The following is a 21,764-nucleotide window of genomic DNA, read 5'->3' as shown; positions in this document are numbered from 1 at the left end:
AATGGCTTGCCAAAATTATTGACACAGCTCTCAAAAACAAAAAGAAGTTATAGCCACACGATTATCACTGTAAATTGTATTGTGATCTTTCAATACAACAGACTGTTCATATTCCATATCAACACAGGCAAGCTGAAACCATATAAAAGGGGCACCAAAATCAGTTATATTCTGTGGTGTGTAGCTGGATCCACATCAACTGTATAAACATCTGCATACAATACAAAAATGCTACATCGTGTAACTCGCCTATATCCAATCAGCGCGACAGCAACAGATCGTATAGGCGCACCAAGGAAACACAACTCACCAATCCACTCTACACTCTGTAAGGATGATAGGAGTGATGAAGTAAAGGCGCAAACAAATTCCTATTTTGACACCTAACAGTCCATTTCTGTTCCAAGAATGCTTAATAACGGATAATATCACTCAAGATGCTAAAGAAATGGTTGATATCTATCTTCTCCTCTCCGGCGTAAATTGCTTCTGCGCTTCCCCCTGTTGGCCCCTGTGCAGACATCTCAACAAGTGTGTACAACTTCTTGATTGGCATCTGCAGTAAGGAAGCATTGTCATTTGACCATTCATGATTCTGATTGAACAGATACTAAGAATTCTAGAAAGAAGATTACATCGTCCAGTGCTTCTGCTGCTGCATCAAGATCGCCTTCATCGAACACATTAAGATTCTGCAACACCTGCAGATAAACCAGAAAATGTTCAGCTGGAAAATCTTAGGCACAAACTTTAAACTATCCTGTGACCATCAAATTTGCAGAGAAAAACAATAAAGCAGTATATTGCATTCCATAGTATCCTTGCCATGTTGCCATTTCACAAATGCAGTATGTAGCATTCCAACTACTCAAGAGATAACAGATCTGTTATGGTATTTCTTACCTTTTTGGCATCCTCCTTTTTCAGTTTGGGAACATGGTAGGTCACAGAGAACACGTCACACATTCCAACAGATTCTAGGAAGCCAACCTCACTTGTTGTTCCAATAACAAGCAAGTTTTTTCCCTGCAAAATACAAAGAGGTATGCAGGTCAAATGAGATAAGGAAAAAGGGATATGACTTTATTTTCAGAAAAGGAAAAGAGCAGATAATTGTCTAGCATCAATGTCTAACATGTTAGCAGTGCTCAAGGATAATACTAAAGTGCAATTATGCAAACCTTAGGAGGGACCCTCTTGAGGAGGACCAGAAGAGTTTGTGAGATTAGGTTCGAGAAACGTGGTCCAATGGCTACATACTCCAGTAACCTACAAGATCATATCAGAATATCATAACACAGTCAAAGCAAAATGGGACGTACATAGGTTGCATGACAGCGAGTTCTGTTTTAGAATCAAGAGCTCAAGTACCTTTCAATATCATCAAGAATTATGATGCTGAATTGAGATTTGTATGCATCCTCAAAAACCTGTGTTTTAACAACAAGATACACAAACTCAATATATTGTGTGAAAGCACACAAAAAGCAAACAAGATAAGAGAAAAGAAACAGCAAAATGCTGCAAAAGAACGCAGGAACAGTAAATGGGATAAAGTTTCAAATAGATTGTTCCATATACTCGTATTAACTAACTTGAATAAGCTACTAAATGTGTTATGCAAAAACTCACTGACCTTGCAAATCTGTGCGCATTTGCTGCTTTCACTGAAACCAATCATAGTTTCTGCTGATATCTATAGTGAAAAAGCACAATTCAGAAATTTAGTCCTATATACCTTAATAGAGTATGTAGGAAAACCAGAAATAAAGGAAACTTACAATTTTGACATATGCAAAATCACTGTCAATGCCAACACTAGCTGCCATAGCTGATTTACCACTGAAGCAGTAAACATAGATAAGTTTCCAGAAAAGTTTTTAAAGACAACAAGGATATGCTTTAGCATTTAGATACTGTACCTTCCAGCAGGACCTTCCAAGAGGCAAGTCACAAGTGGGCTACCTTTGCTTACTTTAACTTGCTCCACAAGGAGCATAGCTCTTTGGTAAATGTGCTTATGTGCCTTGCCACAGTCAACAATACCACGCAATCTGCATATTTTTTCAAATAAAGGTGAAGGCGTCGAATATAAAACCAAACAATATTTTTGTTCACTAAATATGAAGGCCAACAGTATTTATTAAATAAGGTACACAGGAAACTAACTACAGAAACACATATACGTGTGAAAAAACATCCAAGAACAAATAACTCTCATATGCTTGAGCTGCTGAAAATGCTGCGACATGCAATCAGTTAATGTCAAATTAAGTTGTCCATGACATAGCACAAAAAATATTCACCCAGATAAAATGAGAGAGAGAACTTCCTACTAATAAGCTAGCTAAAAGATAGAAAGAATCCATAAAGTTTCAAATATTTAACAGAAGTGTGTAGAAGTATGCACTATAGAACATGGAGAGATCCAATGGACACATGGAAAGAAGATATGTGCTATGCAGCAGAGTGGATTCCAGCAATACCCTTAGAAAAATCCAATCGTTTTGCATTTAACATATGTATAGATGGCATTTTGGCATTTTGCTAAATTAATTTTCAAAGATATTACAACACACACCTGCATCTTTCAAGGTTATCGGTAGAAGCACCAAATGCAGGAGTAATTTCATGAAGTGCATTCACAAAATCATCCATAGTAACCTTAATGCTTTCCTCATCCAAAGGTTTAGTGAGGTCATCCATAGTTATCTGCCGATTCAAAGCAAACGAGACAGCACTTTTGACTACACCTTCCAATTCTGCTCCACTGTAGTTCTTTGTCCGTGCAGCTTCATTCAGCAGATCAGGTGTCATTTGGATATAGTTTTAACAATCATTAATCCATTCGATACATAAAGAATTTCCAATGATAAACTCAGTGCTAATGTATACATAAGTAATGTTGCAATAAATATTTCGAAAGAAAATTTCAAATATCACAAGTTCAACAAATAGCACTACCATGATTCAGCCAAAAAACCAGGCACGCTATAAAAATATTGGAAACGTCTGCTACAGTGAATGCAATGCCTGAAAGTAATACCAATTCACCAAAAAGAAGACAGACCTAGCTCATGAAGATTAATATCTGGAGATAGGAAAGAATTCTCTTTCATCTTATTTGTATGAATTTGAAGGATCTGCAAACGACCATTTTCGTCAGGCAGGTTTATCTCAATGTGAACTTCCAACCGCCCAGGTCTGCAACACATGTATCAAAGGGCAATGAACTTATGCAAATTATAAAAACAAAGTAACTGCGGTCAAGGTGCAATATCAACCTCTTTGTATTGCCACACAAGAGAATGACTGAAGGTGAGAAATAAATGACAAACTGGCACTGCATACATTCAATTCAATGATCTAATATGTTTTCGGGAATCAGGATCTAGTCCGAATTCATTTATAGACACATTTAATTTATCTATTTGTATCATCGATCAACTCCATTGTTTCATTATGACACATCTTGGGCTACTGGGCCTGTTTGGATACAGAGCTTTTTTGGAGTTTTGAAAACATACTGCAGCTTTTAAAATACTATGATTTGGGAAAGCTATAAGGTATTTGGATGCATCAAATCCTGTAGTTTTGAAAACCACAGTATTGCTAAAACTGTATAGTATTCTTTGTAGAGTTAGAAACTCCACCCAGGACATCTTTTTTTTTCCTAAACAGTGGTTGTACATGCCTCTAGTTTGTAAAATTACATTTTTCTTCACACCACAGCTTTCTAGAATAACTCCAAAGAGGCCCTAAACTACTAAATTGATGACTTTGCCAAATAAATAGAAAAATGAACCAAAGAGAAACAGAACTTACCTCAATAAAGCTTCATCAAGCAAATCCTTACGATTTGTCATTCCAATAAGCAACACATTATTCAATGCCTCAACACCATCTATCTAAAAGGTGCACATTTTGATCATAACTCAGTATTATATGAACTTAAAAGAACAAAAATCTGAAGTACAGATTCTAGGAGAACGCACCTTTGTAAGGAGCTGGTTTACAATGCTATCATGTACACCTGTACCATCACGGGTTGATCCTCTAGACTGCACAATCACATTTCATTTAGGCAAACTTCGTTATTGTGTTAAATAAAAATGAATGATGCTGTAAGTGATCAAATTATGAAGTACAGTAGTGCATGCAATAGACAAAAATTGCAAATTACAGAAGATCTAAAGAGCTTGATGTGGGAGTTAGGTATAAGTGAAGGAAATATTAAGGGATAGTATACCACATGTTACAGTTTCATGTAAACAATGGTATCCAGAAGATACTATGCCTCTTAAAACTAGGTATCCTTGCCAAAATGTTTCCTAAATACACGGTCATCCACCATAGCATCGCAGTTTAGAGGATAACTCATGTAACAATTATAAGGATTTTTTTCTCAAACACAACAATTACAGGGATAAAAACACTAGTACCCTTGGATACTCCACTGAGATCTAAACTGATAAGAAAACCCTGTACTTATCTAGTGAGCTAGTGATGTAATAGTTGAAATTTAAGTCTTTGATCTGTCACCGTGTTGTATTTGAGAAATCTGGAATCTTGTGAAATCTCTAGGCAAATGAAAATAGTGCAATACAGATGATGATGTAAACTTAAGGGAACAGAACTTCACCTTGCAGATGGCATCAATTTCATCAAATATGATAACATGGAGGTCACTTTGATCACCTGTGCCAAAAAATAAGGTTTTGAAAAGGGTTCAATCCACAAATAAATATGGGAAGTCTTTTCCTGATGAGGTAACATACCTTGTGTCTTCTGCTCATTTTCAGCATCGGCAAACAAATCTCTCACGTTCTTCTCTGTTTCTCCAACAAATTTGCTCAGAACTTCAGGTCCATTCACAATCTGAGCTTGAAAAGAAGATATTAGACATGGAAGAGACTTAATGGACAGATATCTAGCATTATACAGTAGAGAAGAAAGGTAAAATCTGTGGAGTCAATGGATTGCACAGGTTTTTACAAACCCTCTTACACTGGGCAATATGATTAACATATAGTGACCCTGAAGGCTAAATTTTCTATCTTTGCCTCTGGCATTATGGTGTTAGTTTAGACAAATCATACAAGTACAGACTTGCTGGCTATCTGAGCTGAATTCAAGTATACTATTAATAGTACATGGCAATTGACAGTTGACACAATATGGACTAGGATTACAGTTTTTTCGTTGAATCAGTATTACAATAAGAAAACTGAGAGTACCTGAAAAGTTTTAAGTTCTGATCTATTAACACTATTGAGGATAACAAACTTCTTCAATTGAAATTTTGAATCTGAGGTTCAAATATATTTAAATGTCCTTCGGATGCATATAAAAAGAGGATAATACAACAGCTGTCACACAAATAGTTAAGGTAAATAGCAGACTCCATGCTCATTAAGAAAATCCATACCTTGGGATCTTTTCCATTCAACAGCTTTCCAATTTGTCGGGCCATAAGAGTCTTGCCAGTACCAGGAGGTCCATATAGCAATATACCCTTTACATGTTTGATGCCCAATCTACAGATTTTGGTAGTTAGCAAAAGATCATCCGGTTACAAACAGTAGCAAAAATAGTGAAGCATATACCATACTTACTTACTAACAACGTGAGGAGGAAATACTCTTGAAGCAAATGCCCTACGAAATATGTCAGTGAATTCAGCACTTAACCCACCAATCCCCAATTTTTCTAGGTTAAACTCTTTATGCTTGAAAAGCTTGCTGCTAGCAGCTTCCTTTTGGTTGAACACCTACAGTATAAAAACAGGCTTATTGGGGTATGTTACAAGCTATAGATAATGCTTCTGACACGTTCGCTGTTAAAATGAGTGCTAACAACAATATAGAGGGTGTTTGGGCGAACCTTAATTCCTGAATTAGGAGCAGCCTCAAATATGATGTATGTATCACTTGAAAGGAATCCTCTATCCAACGGTGTGGAACTCTCTTGACCCTCTAGCAAAGCTTGATTGACGGTGAATACATAGTTTGTTCCATAAAATTCAAAGGGCACCCTTTGCCCTAAAGTCATGACCTGTAAACAACATCAGCGGAGTTTTGGGCATATAAGTAGACAGTAATAAAACTATGTCCATCGATAAACCAATATCACGCAAATGAATGAATAGCATACACATAAAAGTTAACCCAATAAAAAAAGAGCACTACTAGAAGAAATCACGGTAACTGATTGTGCCGTACCTGATCCAGAAACCTCTTCCGAAGTTGTTGGGCAAGCACAACAGCATCCAGCTGAGAAGCCAAGATAATGCATATGAGACCACATTGATCAAGCACTAGCAAGATCTACATCATAAACAGTTATAGCTTACCTCATCATTTCGGTTGGCTCTTGCCTTGGCATACTCTAGCTCTAAAGTTAGCAACGCCAACTTGAAATCTTCAGGAGGGACAAAACTGGGCAAAACATTATCATGTTAAACAGTAAGGCAGCACAGCCCCATAAAGATATTCATTTCAGTGGACAATCAAACTTCCTACCTGCTAACAGTAACAGAATCCCCAGCTGAAACCTTTGCCTGCCGACGCTGAATAGCATTCAAAGCAATGCGTCCACTTGTAACAGCGTCATGGGCAGTGGACATTCGTTAAGAATCAAACAAGAGAAGAAGAAAAGGTGAAATCCTTAGGAGAGACAATACACAATATTATCAAATTCTCACAGGATTCTGCTAAGTGTTCTAAAAGTTCAAGCCAGATTATGTTATTTTTGAAATAACTAGATTTTAGGGCGACAACACCCAACAGTCACAATGTGGTGACCAGTACAAAGCACTACAATTGAGCATAAAATTAGAATGATAAATAACACACAACACTAACATGCTAGTATGCTAAGAAAACAGATCAATAGTCGTTTATATATGATGGTTCATTTCGAAGTTCATTCATCATTCAAGGCTTTTCCGGTGCAATCAAATGGCATGAAACAGATCAATAGTTACAGTAACAGTTACCAATACCCTTACTAAATGGCGATAATTAGAATAGTGAAGTCGACTATAAGTCTATACTTTAAGAAGCCAAACCGGGCATCAATGCTGAAATAAATTCCACGACGACCGAAATTTCAATGCAATCGAATTTCCGAATCAACACCACGAGATGACCAGAAGTTTAAATATGCTCCCGAAATCAAAACATCAACGCGGAATTCTCTACACCAGGGATTCGAACTGAGGGTACCAGACCAGATCAAAGCGCCAGGCAGCCAGGCAGGCTCGTGCGAGAGAGATCTCAGAACAGCGTGAGCATAAATCAACTATGAGATCATGTAGAAAAGGATATCGTAGGGTGAAGACCCAGGCGTCGGCGACGAGGGCGAGCGCGTTGGGGAAGCGGCGGAGGTCGCCTGAGGAGACGTAGGCGCAGTTGGTGAGGGCCAGCTCCTGGTTCGGCGTGCTGACCACCTCCATGGACGCGCCACCGCCACCGCCGCCGCCGTGCCCCTGGTAGTACCTCCCCGCCATGGCTGCGGCGGTGAGATCTCGCTCGCGGGAGGAGATCGTGCAGGCGCGTGTGTGATGTCGCGCTGTTCGCGAAGAGGAAGGAGGACGACTTCGGTTGTGTTCTGATTCTGAAGCCCGCTGGCGTGTGTGCTCGCTTCGGTCTGAAGAAAGGGCCTTTGGGCCCCGTAAGATATATTCCATTGGGTTCATGGGCCAAATGGGCTGTTTATCTTTGACCCGTCTCTTTTTGCAAGGGTCTGGAATTCTTTTTTTTTTTTTGGAGAAACGCACGTGGCACACAAACCTTGGCAGCATAGACAGCGCATTACAGTAATATTTAGATGCGCATCAGTCGATCAGAACATCCCAGCAGAAACAATAGGGTACCCCGAAACATTACAGCAGTGAATACTACAGTCAAGTCCATTATGGCCTTGAACTTGTCACGTAGTTTAAAAACAACCAACAAGTAATCAAATGCCTTTTTTCCAAGGTAATCAAATTCCATTTAAGAATCCGGAAACTGGTATTTGAGATCGCATAAATTATCATTTTGCACGCTTCTAGCAATTTGTTTCTCGCCTCTAACAAAACTGGGTAAGAGCATTTCCGATTGGGGATGCACATGCCATCCTGATACAACGATGGAAAATAGAAAAAAAAACACCAACTATCCACGGTCCCCGATCAGCCGATCACTATGACAAAATCACCGAAAATCCTGTCGGATTTGGCTCAAAAATTAATCCTGCAAATCAATCATTTTGCTTCACGCTGTTGAGCAGAACTGCAGAACTGCCGCCACCCATGTCATTCAGCAAGAATGCCCATCCAACACAACAGGATTCAGAGGAACATCATCTGCTTCTGCCCTCATATCCGTCTCTGGGTTTGCAAACACATCAATCTTCTGTCAAAATTGCAGTCATGTCGACCTGCAAAAATGAATTCACTGGACTCGGCATTTCTCAACACAACCTAATTCTTTGTACCAGCAGAGCACAGATATCTCAACAAGTACTCGTTAGAAGAGCAAGTGTCTGCCATATCCTGATGCAGTCTTGTTATAGACTTCTGCAACGATTTCAGAGCAGGAAGCAAGGTTCTGGAGTTCTGTTGAATATAGTGACCATGAACCTTACATAGCTCCTGTGATTAAAAAAAAAGAGTTAGATAAAAGAATGGTACTCTAAACTAAAACTAGGGAGACAAGAAAATGTGGATGGTTGGTACCTGAGGCCACATGAGGATAAATTCCAGATGGGGACAACTTTCCAAAAGTTCAGCGAATACATCGATCAATCTTTTGAGATACTTGTAAGGAATTGCAGCACAAATTGCTCTTACATTGGATGGATCCACAGCGAATATACACTTTTTAATTAAGGAGTCCTCGTTTAACCGAAGGCTAAGTATAAGGGCTCTCTGGTGTTGGTTTTCTGCAAGAGCTTCCTCTACTTTCTGGAAACATCAGTTACAGAGATTTTCAAGCTGCTCAGTATAAAGTTAAGAGGCAATACACAACAAGAAAGAGCGTGAAGAAGTAAATACCTCAGGTGTAACATCAATGTCAAGGTCTGTTGGATCAAAAATAAATGATTCATCAACTGAGTACAATAAAACACCATCTGTGGTAGCTGCAGCAAAAGATCTTCCAGTTGGAGCGAACTTAACACTTTTTGTCCGAGCTATGGGTCTTCCACGATTTGCCATTGATCCAGGTAAACCAAGCCCTAAGTTTCCTCTTGTTTGTTGATCAATTCCTTCTTCAACATCACTGTCCTCATCATCAATGAGATCTAGTGCACCAGCATCTGTCATCTTTTTTGAATTCAGAAAATCGAGAACTCCATCCAATGAGAGATTGCGAGTGATCTGGAATCTACGCAACAGCACCTGCTCCAAGAAAATCCATAAGTGGCTTCAGATTTGGGTAGTTAACTAAATGTTGATTGATGCCTTATAGTTAATGGCACCACCATTTAAATATTTCTGACACTAAGTTACACAATAGAACATTGGTTAGAAAAACAGTTATAATATCCAGCAAGTTTGTAGAAAATTTAAACTGGAGACACCTTTAAGACTATCAATATATATAAAACTATGCTTCAAATTCACAATTAACACAAGAACGATTTGCTGACCTGTTCTCCAACATCATACATGCAAATATATTTGGTGTTTCCTCCAGCTAAAATATAACTTCCATCAGCAGAATAGCACAACGTAGTGAAGTACTTCCCTATACTTGTATTAGCAGCAGATCTCCTGTCAGTCATGAGGCGGCCCCCAGCAATATCCCTGCGGCCCTCAATTGTATACATCAACAAACCATCAGATGGGTCCCAAAAATGGATTAGGCCATCTAAAGTACTGCATGCTATCTGCCTTCCATCAGGTCGATAAGCCAGAGTAAGAACATCATGCGAGTGCTGAAAAGTTTCCACCGCACCCTTGCTCTCAAATACATCCCAAAGGAGAACAGTTTTGTCCCATGATGATGAAGCCAGGATAGCCTACCAAACAAAGCCAAGTTATTGTTTTGATGGATTAACAGAGCATACAGAACAGGAAATACTGTAAATGCAACAAAAATGAAAGTCATATGTATTGCTTTTTTCCCCCAACTAATTGTAGTTCTGGTAACAAGAAAATGAAACAAAATATAAAAAAGTGTTGTCTCTTACATTGATTGGTGAAAACATTAGACCATGCACTGGTCCTTCATGGCCACTAAGTACATCCAACAATCGACCAGTTTTCATTGACCAAACAAATATCTGCATGAAAATGTTTTGATTGTCAAGGAAACGGGATGAAGTAAAGCATAAGCTGCATGAAAATTGTAGAGGAGAAAAGGTTGAGGCACACACACCTCAAATGAATCAAGTGTTCCAGCACATATTACTTCCCCACTCTGGTCTGCAGTTAAAGAAACAAACTGCCTAGGTGAAGGGGTGGTAAATGTTCTGAAGTTGCGATAGCGGAACAAATCCCACGCTCGGATGGTCCCATCAAGTGAGGCACTTAGAAGAGAATGGTTATTGGCCATAAAATGAACTGCAGTAACAGCATTTGTATGCTCCGAAAATGTTATGAAACAGAACCCAGAAGAAACTGTCCAGACCTGCAACACATCAATTAAGTTATCAAACTTGCTGCACAGGACATCAACACTACCTAAATGGGTTCTTAAATGTTAATGTTTTGATTCCCATAAGCAGATAGAGGGCACTACTCAATGGATGAGTTTGGTGTGACTTGAGGCAAGCACAGAGTTCAGTTCTTGCAGCTTTTAATTGTATGAAGTAGGAGAATCAGTTTCGTAGTTTGGGCTAAAATATGAACCAAAGTTTCGCAAAAGGTCATTGCAAGTGACAATTAAGTTAAGAGTGTGTAACAACAATTCATGTGTAATGAGATTCTACATTCTCCTGTAAAGCAAAAAATAAGTGCAGGGTCTAATTGATATTGTAAATTCTTTCCCATAGCACAAACCTTCACTTTGTTATCATCAGCTCCAGTGGCCAGTAACTGAGAATCTGGCGAGTATGCAATGCAATTCACATCAAAGTAGTGCCCCTGCTGCTTCAGAATGTAGCTCTCCGACCGCCACTCCCACACCAGCAGCTGCCCAAGTTTGGCGCACCCAAATACAAGCCAATTACCCAAACTGTTGAAAATAGCAGTGGTAATCTTTTCCCTTGATATTGACAGCAAGTGGAGGCACACAAAGTCTGGCATCTGGTACAGCCCAAATACTCCATTAGAGAATCCAACAACCACCATGCCGAGCTCACGGTGGTAATCACATGCTGTTAACTTAGCCGGTGACTGCATAAAGAAGTGCTTTTCCTGCAGCTCCCACTTTGCCAAATGCAGTGGAGTCGTGTTCGATTTTCCCAATTCTCCCAAATTCTTCCTTTTCCTGCTCCCGCCATCCAGTTCCATGGCATCATTCTGTTCCAACTGCTGCTCTGGCGTCCCTGGTGATGGTGGAGGTGAAGTATCATTGTCTTCATTTCCTTCCACCAAATTCCATGTAAAGATAGCCCCATCCTTGGAGACTGTATAAACCCCCTTAACTCTCCCTGTCTTCTTATCCGTGGCAAAGAAGGAGCCCACAACAGCTGCGCGGTGGCCAAGGAAAAGGAAGGGCTTGCCTCCTAGTCCATTCTTTACAGGCAAGAGCCGAGCTGTCAGGTCCTTGCAGGACGCGAGGAGGAATGCGGAGTCCGGAGACCAATCGAATGCTGTGACGCCGGCGGCGAAACCCGGGAAGGTGCGGAGAAGGTGGAAGGGGAAGAACTCCTTACGGAACCCCGGCGACCGCCAGATCTGCACGACCTTCCCGACGGCCACGGCGATGAGCTGGCCGTCGGGGCTGAAGCGGACGGCTGACGGCGCGCCCTTAAAGGAGACGCGGTGGAGGACGGCGCGGCGGCGGAGGTTGGCGTAGAGCGCGCGACCGTTATCATCGGCCGCGAGGAGGAAGTCGCCCGAGGGAGAGACGGCGAGACGGGTGACGTTGGAGGAGGACTCGAAGGGGAAGGTGAGGGAGGAGGAGGCGGCGAGGTCGGTGGAGGCGACGCGGTTGCCGACCGCGGAGAGGAGGACGGAGGAATCGCCGGCGAAGACGGCGTCGCCGCCGCGGTACGGCGCGCCGAGGAGGTTCTGGAAGCGGTAGTTCATGGCGGGAGAAGAGCAGAGGAGTGGGGGAGGCGGGTCCTGTGGGCGGCCGGCTAGGGTTTAGGGAGAGGAGGGGAACGGGCTCGACGACGAGGAGGGGGTTTTAGTGGGTTTTGGTTGATTTTTGACTTAGGTTTGTGGCTTCTGATGGGCCTCACTGTTTTGGTTGGACCGAGACAATTTGGCCCGAGTTAGCATCCGTTTCCACTTTCCACAATTGGCGTCCGTCAGCTGTTTCTCAAAAAAAAAAAAATCCGTTAGCTCAAAAAAATGTACATTTCTTTCCATGCTGAACTTCTGTTGGATCTTATAAATTTTCGACTCAGTGGCATGAGGTTAAATTATTAAATTGTAATATAAATTTAAGATTGCTATATACACTGGAAAATTTGGCTTCTGATTACTTTTCCAAGTAACGATGACAGGAAAAAGAAGAAATGTCCCTTTATAGCAAATAATAATAATAATAATACAAAGACTACAACTTCAAATGCCACAGCATGACAGCACCAACAGAAAAGGCAGCTCACAGCTACAAGCCTGCAATTCTAAGGGGTGTTTGGATACGAAGGGCTAAACTTTAATAGTGTCACATCGGATGTTCAGATGCTAATTAGGAGGATTAAACATGAACTAATTACAAAACTAATTGCAGAACCCTGTGCTAATTCGCGAGACGAATCTATTAATCCTAATTAATCCATCATTAGCAAATGGTTACTGTAGCACCACATTGTCAAATCATGGACTAATTGGGCTTAATAGATTCATCTCGCGAATTACACTCCATCTGTGCAATTAGTTTTGTAATTAGCGTATGTTTAATACTCCTAATTAACATCCAAACATCCGATGTGACGGGTGTTAAACTTTAACACCGTATAGCCAAACGGGCCCTAAGACAGGAAGCCAACTAGCCAAGTACGCACGGTTACTAAAAGAGAAGTCATTTTGTTACCGCCATGAATTGTATATAGGGGTGGTAATGGATCATAGCCCTCATGCTTACTTCACAATCTAACTCAACCTTATTTCAAAATTATTTAATACTATGGTCCGATTTTTATTGAGTCCAATCCTTAAATTTGCTAGGATCAATTAGAGGGTCCTTTACCACCCCTAATTGTATATTGACGTTGCATAGTGCGTACAGTGACCACTAACCGTTGGATAAGTATCAAATCGTCATCGAAGCATTCATCTGTACTCCAAATCTGAACTGCAATGCTAATTGGGGAAGATAATCGGGTATACAGGCTGCTTGTTAGGGTAGAAGAGCCCAAAGTTCCTCTCCGTCGGATCCCCGGGCTTCTGGTTCTCGTTGAACATGGCGAACACGTACGTCTCCAGCACCCCGGGCCTCTTGGGCGTGCCCCGGTATGCCTGGTCGATCAGGCCCTGGTTGTACCTCCGCGCATTCTCCACGGTCGCCGCGAACCCTCCCGCCGACGGCCACCCACTCTCCGACACGACGACCCCGACCCCCGGCGCCCCGGCCTTCTCAAGCGCGGCGTGGATGGCGTCCACCATGGCGGCGAAGAGGTTCGTGTAGGCCAGCCCGCTGCCGCCGTCCCTCACGGCGGCCGCGCCCGGCTGGAACGTCGCGTAGGCGAGCGCGATGTCGCGCGGGTTGTCCCTGTAGGCGAAGTAGGGGTACACGTTGGCGAGCAGCGGCGCGCCGGTGTCGGCCAGGAACCGCGCGACGGGCGGCATGTGCCGCCCCGCGCTGGCGCTGAACACGCCGCGCGACGGTGGGAAGGAGTCGGTGATCACGTCCATCCGGACCGCCGTGGACACCCTGACGGTGCCCGCGAGCCCCGCCGCCGCGAGCGCGGCGCGCACGTTCCGCATGGCCGGGAGGATGAGCCCCGCGGCGTCGTCGCCGGCGGGGACCTCGTTGCCGACGGCGACGTACCGGATGAGGACGTCCGGGTAGTAGGCCTGGACGTTGGCCTCGACCCAGGCGGCCGCCGCGGCGGCGCTGCCGGCGAGGGCGCGGACCGCGTCCACGCCGCCCACGTCGAGGACGAGGGCGATGCCGCTGCCGCGCAGCGCCGCGAGGGCCTCCGGGTCAGGGTGGTAGATGCGCATGGAGCTGATGTTGCGGGACTTGTAGAGCTGCACCACCTCCGCCCGCGACGGCAGGTTGTCGCCGATGAAGCCGTAGCAGACACCGTACGCGCCCGCGGCACAGGCCTGCTGGTGATCAAAGGAGAGGAAGATGGCAGTGATGAGCAGCGTGCAAGATATCCATCGGCGAACACGACCAACACCTCCCATTTGCTCAAAGATGTTGATTAATAGCCTGGATTATTATGCTTGCTTATCTCTAGTCTCTGCTAGATGGTTTTGCACGCTTCGAGCGTGGCCTACTTTTGATCAGAACAGCAGCGGACCTTATATAGTGGAATGGTAATGCTAAACGCGCACGACGCAGTCGCCAGTGCTGTTACGGCATGGCGGTGTGAACCCGGCTAATCCTGCTGCTACCCGTACGGCTCCTCCGTTGTACGAATACCAGCATTCTATTTGATGAATTGATGCTGTTTTGTGGGAGATGACGGCGTATTAACTCGTTTTAGAGGCAGTTGCACGGCTTCCTAGTAGTGTCAACGGGGAAGTTGGTCTTTCCTATATATAACAACCAGTGCAAGTGGCACTTCGGTTGGTAAGCTGCTAGTGTCAATGGGTATTAGCTACAAGGATGATTAACTTGTTAAGACATTTTTTTTGTCGACAACTACTTGAAAGATTCTTAATCTCTCTATATATGTTACTACCCCGTGTGGCGTCACCTTGGCCACTTGAGTACGTACGTTCATGTACAAGTACAGCATCTTGTCTGTTTGGTGAGATCAAAGATGATTACATAGGATGACGCCGATTTCCAAATCCAACTTAAGTTGCTGCACCTGGTCAGCTTCAGCTCAAGCAAGCAGGAACGGACGTTGTAGATACCGCAATCCAGAGCAACCTCATACGCTAGGGATCGGAACTGAGGGCACTTTGACTCAAGCAAGGACTGTGGAATGGATTCATATCTCATCTTCTCACTCCTCACTTTTTTATTTGATTTGTGTAATTAAATGAGTTGATCCCTCACCACCTCATCCTCACAAACTAATAAATAGTATAATCACGGAGAATGAGGTCATCCCACTAAATTTGACAGGATCAACTCATGATGGACAATCTCATTTAGATTCCTCAAACCAAACACACCGTAGATGTGCTTTCCAAGTTGTCAAACCAAACCATCTCCCACCTTTGTTGACAAGTGACTGAAGATCAGTTTTCCTGAGTTCATGAATTGACAGTGGGATTCTCAAGTATCGATATGGGAACGTCTCCAACCGCCCAAAGAAAAAAAAGTGGAGTATCGTCACCGTCTCCTCCAAACCACTGCACACTAAATTGGAGATATCACACATTTATTTTTGTTGGTGTAAAGGCTTGAGGTACCACCAAAGATGTCACCCAGTAGCATCATCATGAACTAACTCGGCATCGTGAAAAAGAGTGATTTAGTATGTTTTTTTTCGAATTCGGTGCCAGGCTTGCAACTTGCAAGTGAAAGAATTTTGTCTTGGCCATTGGCATCACTTCGTTTTCGGAGGTGTTGACGTTCACTATTTACACACTTTTATCCCTATTTATCTTCACTAATAACATGAATTTAATACCTAAACTATTGATTACACCTAATAAACCGGTCATTTTTACATGTGCAATGTATTTTGGAGGATGTTGTGTTTTTGCAGGAAATTGAGCTTAAAAGCATATTTTTGGATAAAACACTGAACGGGCATCGAACCAGACGAAGACGAAGGTCAAAGGGCCCAGGAAGGGGCTAGGCCAATCGGCATGGCACCCTCTGGCGCCCCCTGGTACCCATCTTTGGCAAGCAATCCTTCGAAGTTACTTAGAGGTTAAGTTTACGAAGGTATGGCAAAGACTAGCTTAGGATCAAAGAGGAATCGAAGAAGATCGAGCGGAGATTTGGAAAGTCATTGAAGATCAATTCATTCCGAAACTACCGACGTGTCAAGCCCACATGCAAGTGAAAAGAAGATTCCATAGCACTAGAGGAGACTTGGAGACGAAGCAGGACGCGAGGGGCCAAAAGGAAGGCTTAGGCCGATTGGCCTGGACCCTCCCAGGCCGATCGGCCTGGGGGTTTCCTTTACCCCCTCGCCTTCCAATTTTTGCCACGTGCTCTCTGGACTATAAATATCCTGAAAAATCCACCGAGCCCCATATCCAAGATGACGTACTCGACGTGAAGCAGCAGAGAAGCAGAAGGAGCTTGAAGGACACCTCTCCGGAGAGCCGAGGACCGTGCAATTGTGGGGGTTAGCGTAGGCGAACCTCTGTCGGCGTGATGACCCGCGAGGAAGATCACGCTGGAGTTCTGGAGCTAGAAGTCATCAAGATCAAGGTAGGATCCTGGTGGTGATCTTGTGATGTACAATCATTCATGGTGAAGTAATAGATGTGTTCATATTCATAGCGATCTAAGTATCTCCTTTGATGGTTTTATGCTTTATCGGGTTTGCTTGCTTTTCAATTTATGAATCGATGATAGATTGCCTAGGGTGTTCTTGTGGTTGTGGTGACCAAATTTGCACGCCTGATCTACCACTGAGTATGACATGTTCTTATGATCATGCCCCTAACCTGCTTGCGCAGATAGAGGTGATCGTGATAGGATCTTTCTTATGTAAGGTGGGGGATTTCGGGATCCGGACCAGAGGTTTAGATTTAAAGATATTTTTTACTAAGATTATATATGTGTTGCTTTACTATCCATGCTCAGAATTACAACATATGGATAGTCTAGGTTGCTTTAAATTAGTTACCTTTGCTCTATCTGTTATCTGTCTGTACATGCTTAGTAGATTGGATCTGAATCTTTCATAAATACTGAGTTAATACTAACAATGCTAGTTGAAATAGATCTGATGCTATAAGTCCATGGATTGATAAATCTTGGGGGAATACTCTGAGGGAAGAGCTACAATTGATCTGTACACTTGCGGTTAACAAATTGGCGTGCTAACAGCTGTCAACAAACTTTTCTGGAGCTGTTGCCGGGGAACTAATAGTTCTAATTTAACTATGCATCTGTAGATATCATGATTTTTCAATCTTTTCTTTTTAATCTTTTTGTTTTTGTGCAATCTCAATCAAAATTTCAGATCTAGTTCTTGTATATATGTGTTTACTTTCACTAATGCTAATAGGAGATGTCTCCAACAAACCAAAAAATTTTGTGTATGATCTAGAAAAATTTTAGAGGCAATGAAGATGTTTAGCACAAGCAAGAAAGCTGGAGATCGAAGCTTCAGCTGTTAAGGAAGAATTGAAAGCTTTAGAAACATCATCATCGTCATCGTCTACTCTAAAGTCGACACCACCAGCAAGTTCAGGAGGAACAACAGTTACTCCAGAAGTACCGCAAGCACCTGAAATGGGAGATCAACAACCGGAGCAAGAGCCTACTATCGGGGAACTTTGCATCCTGAACATCAATATCTTACCTATCCATGAATTAGGCGGCGTCGGCCGACCGTTTGGGATCGATACTTCAAGACTTAGAATCTTGCAGAGTTCACCTTTCACTAGGAGGATGCTAATCTTCATCTACAAGCGTTTACGCAGCTATGCAACACCTTCAACGTGGATGGAGTTACTTAGAATCAACTAAGGGCAAGGTTGTACCCTCCATATTAGAGAAGGATGGTAGCAACTTGAATATTAATTTCCTGCAAAAATACAACATCCTCCAAAATACATTGTATATTCGGTGTAATCAATAGTTTAGGTATTTAATTCATTTCATTATTGAAGATAAAAGAGGGCTAAAAGTGTGTTAATAGTGAGCGTCAATAATCTTCCCATTCCCATGCTTAAACCTTACTCATCCACGAGTAAGTCTTCAATATAAATCCGTTATCTTCAATAGCAAATAATAATATATTACAGATACCGGTAGGTTACCACAACTTCAAATGCCAAAGCATGACAGCACCAACAGAAAAGGCAGCTCACAGCTACAAGTCTGCAATTCTAAGATAGGAAGCCAACTAAGTACGCACGGTTACTAAAAGAGGAGCCATTATGTTACCACCATGAATTGTACAGGGGTAATAGTAGATCGTAACCCTTATACTTCCTTTACAATCCAACTCAATCCTATTTCAAAATTATATAATACTATGACCCAACCCTTATTGAGGCTCAATTAGAGGACCCTTTACCACCCTAATTGCGTATTGACCAACACCTCCCATTTGCTCAAAGATGTTGATTAATAGCCTGGATCATTATGCTTGCTTATCTCTAGTCTCTGCTAGATGGTTTTGCACGCTTCGAACGTGGCCTACTTTTGATCAGAACGGCAGCGGACCTTATATAGTGGAATGGTAATGCTAAACGCGCACGACGCAGTCGCCAGTGCTGTTACGGCATGGCGTTGTGAACCCGGCTAGTCCTGCTGCTACCCGTACGGCTCCTCCGTTGTACGAATACCAGAATTCTATTTGATGAATTGATGCTGTTCTGTGGGAGATGACGGCGTATTAACTCGTTTTAGAGGCAGTTGCACGGCTTCCTAGTAGTGTCAACGGGAAGTTGGTCTTTCCTATATATAACAACCAGTGCAAGTGGCACTTCGGTTGTAAGCTGCTAGTGTCAATGGGTATTAGCTACAAGGATGATTAACTTGTTAAGACATTTTTTTTGTCGACAACTACTTGAAAGATTCGTAATCTCTCTATATATGCTACTACCCCGTGCGGCGTCACCTTGGCCACTTGAGTACTACGTTCATGTACAAGTACAACATCTTGTCTTTGGTGAGATCAAAGATGATTACATAGGATGACGCCGATTTCCAAATCCAACTTAAGTTGCTGCACCTGGTCAGCTTCAGCACAAGCAAGCAGGAACGGACGTTGTAGATACCACAATCCAGAGCCATCTCATACGCAATAGGGATTGGAACTGAGGGCACTTTGACTTCAGCAAGGACTGTGGAATGAATTCATGTCTCATCTTCTCACTGCTCACTTTTTTTGTCTGTGGAATTGAATGACTTGAACTCTCCCCGCTTCGTCCCTCGCAAACTAATAAATAGTATAACCATTTTGTCTGTGGAATTGAATGACTTGAACCCTCACCGCTTCATCCCTCACAAACTAATAAATAGTATAACCACCCCTCACAAACTAATAAATAGTATAACCGAGGATAGGATTATCCCACTAAATTTTACACTAAATTTTACCGATCAACTCACGATTGACAATAATCTCATCTAGATTCCTCAAACCAAACACACCATAAGTAGATGTGCTTTCCAAGTTGTCGAACCAAACCATCTCCCACCTTTGTCGAGATGTGACTGAAGATCAGTTTTTCATGAATTGACAGTGGGATTCTCAGGTATCGACATGGGAACGGCTCCAACCTCCCAGAGAAAAAAAAAAGTGGAGTATCGTCCCCGTCTCCTCCAAACCACTACACACTGAATTGGAGATATCACGCATTTACTTTTGTTGGTGTAAAGACCTGAGGTACCGCCAAAGATGTCACCAGTAGCATCATCATGAACTAACTCGGCATCGTGAAAAAGAGTGATTTAGGGGTGTTTGATACGAGGTGCTAAACTTTAGCTGGGTCAAGATGCTATCGATGTTCAGATGCTAATTAGGAGGACTAAACATGAAGCAACAAGTGGAATCTGCAACAATCGAACTAAAATCAGGGGCCAAATCGACAAGAGGAATCTAGGAAGCAATCCATAAATCTTGAGAATCAAAGAACAAAAGACAACAAGACCCACCCGGATGAACATGGGGCAACCCATGTGTGTACTCGATAAACGGTGGAACCGGCGTCACCATCCTCGAGTGTCCAGGGGGCGCGCTGCCGCCATGGGCAGGCTCACCTGCTGCTACGAACTTGCACGAAGCAGCTTGTGCGTTCGCCGTAGGCCTCCCTCGCAAGGAGGACGCACGCTCGGCAGAGGACGGAGAGAGATGCAGGCAGGTGAGAGTGACACAAGGAACGAGCATGGAGCGGTGAGAGGATGAGGCTGAGCGGACGACTAAGGTCCCGTTTGGATCCAGAATCTGGATTCTCAAAATCTGGATTCTGATGGATTTCCAAAATCTGAATTCTGGATAAAATCTGAATGAACCTGTTTGGATTCTAGATTCCAAAATCTAACTTTTTTGTTGTTTGTTGCATACATGTCTTTTTTGCCCTTCTATTTCATGCGTCATCAGTCAAGACAAAAAAATTTCCTAAGTGCAAGAATGCAACGGCATACAGGTTCTACATAATATTTGTCAATACAAACACCCTCTCACATAGCTTTACTCTTCATTATGAAACAAAGCATTTGCTATAGCATCTCGAAACGCATTCATGTCGATATCCTCGTCACCTAAAAGGTTCGTAGCACCACTTGCTTGAGAAGCAGCTGTCGTCGGCATTGGCATGTACTCCTCATCTTGGTCACACATATCAAAGTCTTGATCCCTCATATTACTTTCTCGAATGAAATTATGTAGAGCCATCGAAGCAAGGATTATTTTGCTTTGCTTATTCAATGGATAACTCGGCAAGTCTAACAACATCCGCCATTTCATCTTCAATACTCCAAATGACCGCTCAATGACATTGCGCAGGGATGAGTGCAAATAATTGAATACCTCTTTTTTACCTCTTGGTCTTGGACCTTGTTGAAATTCCGGCAAATGATACTTCGTTCCCTTATAAGGTGCAAGATAACCCGGTCGATTAGGGTACCCCGAATCCACAAGATAAAATTTCCCTAATACATAAAATTGCATAATTGTAACATAGAACCAATAATTTTTGCCACATTTAAATAACATGCTTATTTACCTTGTGGCGGATGAGGGAACTTATCACCATATTTGTTTATTGCGTCGTTGAAAACCCTCATGTCATGTACAGACCCCGGCCATCCCGCAACCGCAAACGTGAATCTCATGTCGAAGTCACAAATAGCCAATACGTTTTGACTCGAGTAACCATGTCGACCAACATATTGAAGCACTTTTGACGATGGAACAACAACCGGGATGTGCGTTCCGTCTATTGCCCCAATGCAATTGTCAAAGTGAGGTGAGAACCGAGGATTCCGCAATCTAGGATGGACTGTTCTAAAATGAGGATCTCTAGGTTTTATAACATCAGCTGAGAGCCTAAATACACTATCCAAGACTTGTTCAAATTTCCTACTAACCATCTCAATCGACCTCTCAAAACGATTTTCAGCTTGTCTCAATGATTGTGGTGCTCCAATGATCCACAAGAACATAGCCAATGACTCAATGGAGCTCATCCTTTTTGATGAGTTCAGTCCATATGATGACACCAACACATCATGCAGCCGCCAAAAAAGTTCCCTACTCATTCTAAACATGTCGTAGCAAGCTGTTGGATTGCTAAGTGTTGTCATGACCCACTCATATCCAGAAAGACCAGTTTTCACCTTCTTAGTTTTGTTCATGAAAGCAGATTCGTAGTACATACCGAAAATGCAGGC

At 42.6% G+C, this 21,764-nt stretch overlaps 4 protein-coding genes across 4 annotated transcripts; all 4 read right to left on the bottom strand.

Annotated features, from left to right (window-relative positions):
• Positions 1-133: 133 nt before the first annotated feature.
• LOC117849459 (vesicle-fusing ATPase) lies at positions 134-7,634 on the bottom strand. The gene is made up of 21 exons (XM_034731018.2): positions 7,329-7,634; positions 6,522-6,617; positions 6,353-6,437; positions 6,222-6,272; positions 5,884-6,054; positions 5,616-5,770; positions 5,429-5,537; positions 4,779-4,878; positions 4,643-4,698; positions 3,996-4,061; positions 3,826-3,908; positions 3,071-3,204; positions 2,582-2,792; positions 1,923-2,054; positions 1,782-1,842; positions 1,637-1,696; positions 1,372-1,430; positions 1,182-1,269; positions 904-1,026; positions 636-701; positions 134-556 (listed from the first exon to the last, which is right to left on the bottom strand). Exons 1-21 carry the CDS (start codon positions 7,508-7,510, stop codon positions 413-415), a joined length of 2,232 nt encoding a protein of 743 aa, XP_034586909.1. The 5' UTR covers positions 7,511-7,634; the 3' UTR covers positions 134-412.
• A 325-nt stretch (positions 7,635-7,959) lies between these two features.
• LOC117849777 (periodic tryptophan protein 2) lies at positions 7,960-12,256 on the bottom strand. Its single transcript, XM_034731448.2, has 7 exons — positions 10,991-12,256; positions 10,368-10,619; positions 10,180-10,272; positions 9,637-10,008; positions 9,041-9,385; positions 8,723-8,950; positions 7,960-8,638 (listed from the first exon to the last, which is right to left on the bottom strand). Exons 1-7 carry the CDS (start codon positions 12,182-12,184, stop codon positions 8,468-8,470), a joined length of 2,655 nt encoding a protein of 884 aa, XP_034587339.1. The 5' UTR covers positions 12,185-12,256; the 3' UTR covers positions 7,960-8,467.
• Positions 12,257-13,199: 943 nt separating this feature from the next.
• On the bottom strand, positions 13,200-14,856 carry LOC117850602 (glucan endo-1,3-beta-glucosidase GV). Its single transcript, XM_034732462.2, has one exon. The coding sequence runs from the start codon at positions 14,459-14,461 to the stop codon at positions 13,409-13,411; it is 1,053 nt and encodes a 350-aa protein (XP_034588353.1). The 5' UTR covers positions 14,462-14,856; the 3' UTR covers positions 13,200-13,408.
• A 5,706-nt stretch (positions 14,857-20,562) lies between these two features.
• LOC140222153 (protein ALP1-like) lies at positions 20,563-21,764 on the bottom strand. Its single transcript, XM_072292355.1, has 2 exons — positions 21,098-21,764; positions 20,563-21,023 (listed from the first exon to the last, which is right to left on the bottom strand). Exons 1-2 carry the CDS (start codon positions 21,747-21,749, stop codon positions 20,563-20,565), a joined length of 1,113 nt encoding a protein of 370 aa, XP_072148456.1. The 5' UTR covers positions 21,750-21,764.

The sequence above is a fragment of the Setaria viridis genome, chromosome 3 (genome assembly GCF_005286985.2).
Source record: "Setaria viridis chromosome 3, Setaria_viridis_v4.0, whole genome shotgun sequence".
In the NCBI taxonomy this organism is placed as follows: domain Eukaryota; kingdom Viridiplantae; phylum Streptophyta; class Magnoliopsida; order Poales; family Poaceae; genus Setaria; species Setaria viridis.
Note: the sequence above shows the minus strand (reverse complement) of the source record. Positions and strands in the feature narration are given on the sequence as shown.

Bases quoted from the DNA above. Each gene is read 5' to 3' on its own strand.
- LOC140222153 (XM_072292355.1), bottom strand. From the start codon at position 21,749: ATGTACTACGAATCTGCTTTCATGAACAAAACTAAGAAGGTGAAAACT. The intron at 21,024-21,097 runs GTAAATAAGCAT...TTTATGTATTAG, and splicing joins GTTCCCTCATCCGCCACAAG to GGAAATTTTATCTTGTGGAT.
- LOC117849459 (XM_034731018.2), bottom strand. From the start codon at position 7,510: ATGGCGGGGAGGTACTACCAGGGGCACGGCGGCGGCGGTGGCGGTGGC. The intron at 4,699-4,778 runs GTATGTTACCTC...TTTTTGGCACAG, and splicing joins AAATGAGCAGAAGACACAAG to GTGATCAAAGTGACCTCCAT. The intron at 557-635 runs GTAATCTTCTTT...TCCTTACTGCAG, and splicing joins CAGCAGAAGCACTGGACGAT to ATGCCAATCAAGAAGTTGTA.
- LOC117850602 (XM_034732462.2), bottom strand. From the start codon at position 14,461: ATGGGAGGTGTTGGTCGTGTTCGCCGATGGATATCTTGCACGCTGCTC.
- LOC117849777 (XM_034731448.2), bottom strand. From the start codon at position 12,184: ATGAACTACCGCTTCCAGAACCTCCTCGGCGCGCCGTACCGCGGCGGC. The intron at 9,386-9,636 runs GTCAGCAAATCG...TTCTTGGAGCAG, and splicing joins TGTATGATGTTGGAGAACAG to GTGCTGTTGCGTAGATTCCA. The intron at 8,951-9,040 runs GTATTTACTTCT...TGATGTTTCCAG, and splicing joins ACATTGATGTTACACCTGAG to AAAGTAGAGGAAGCTCTTGC.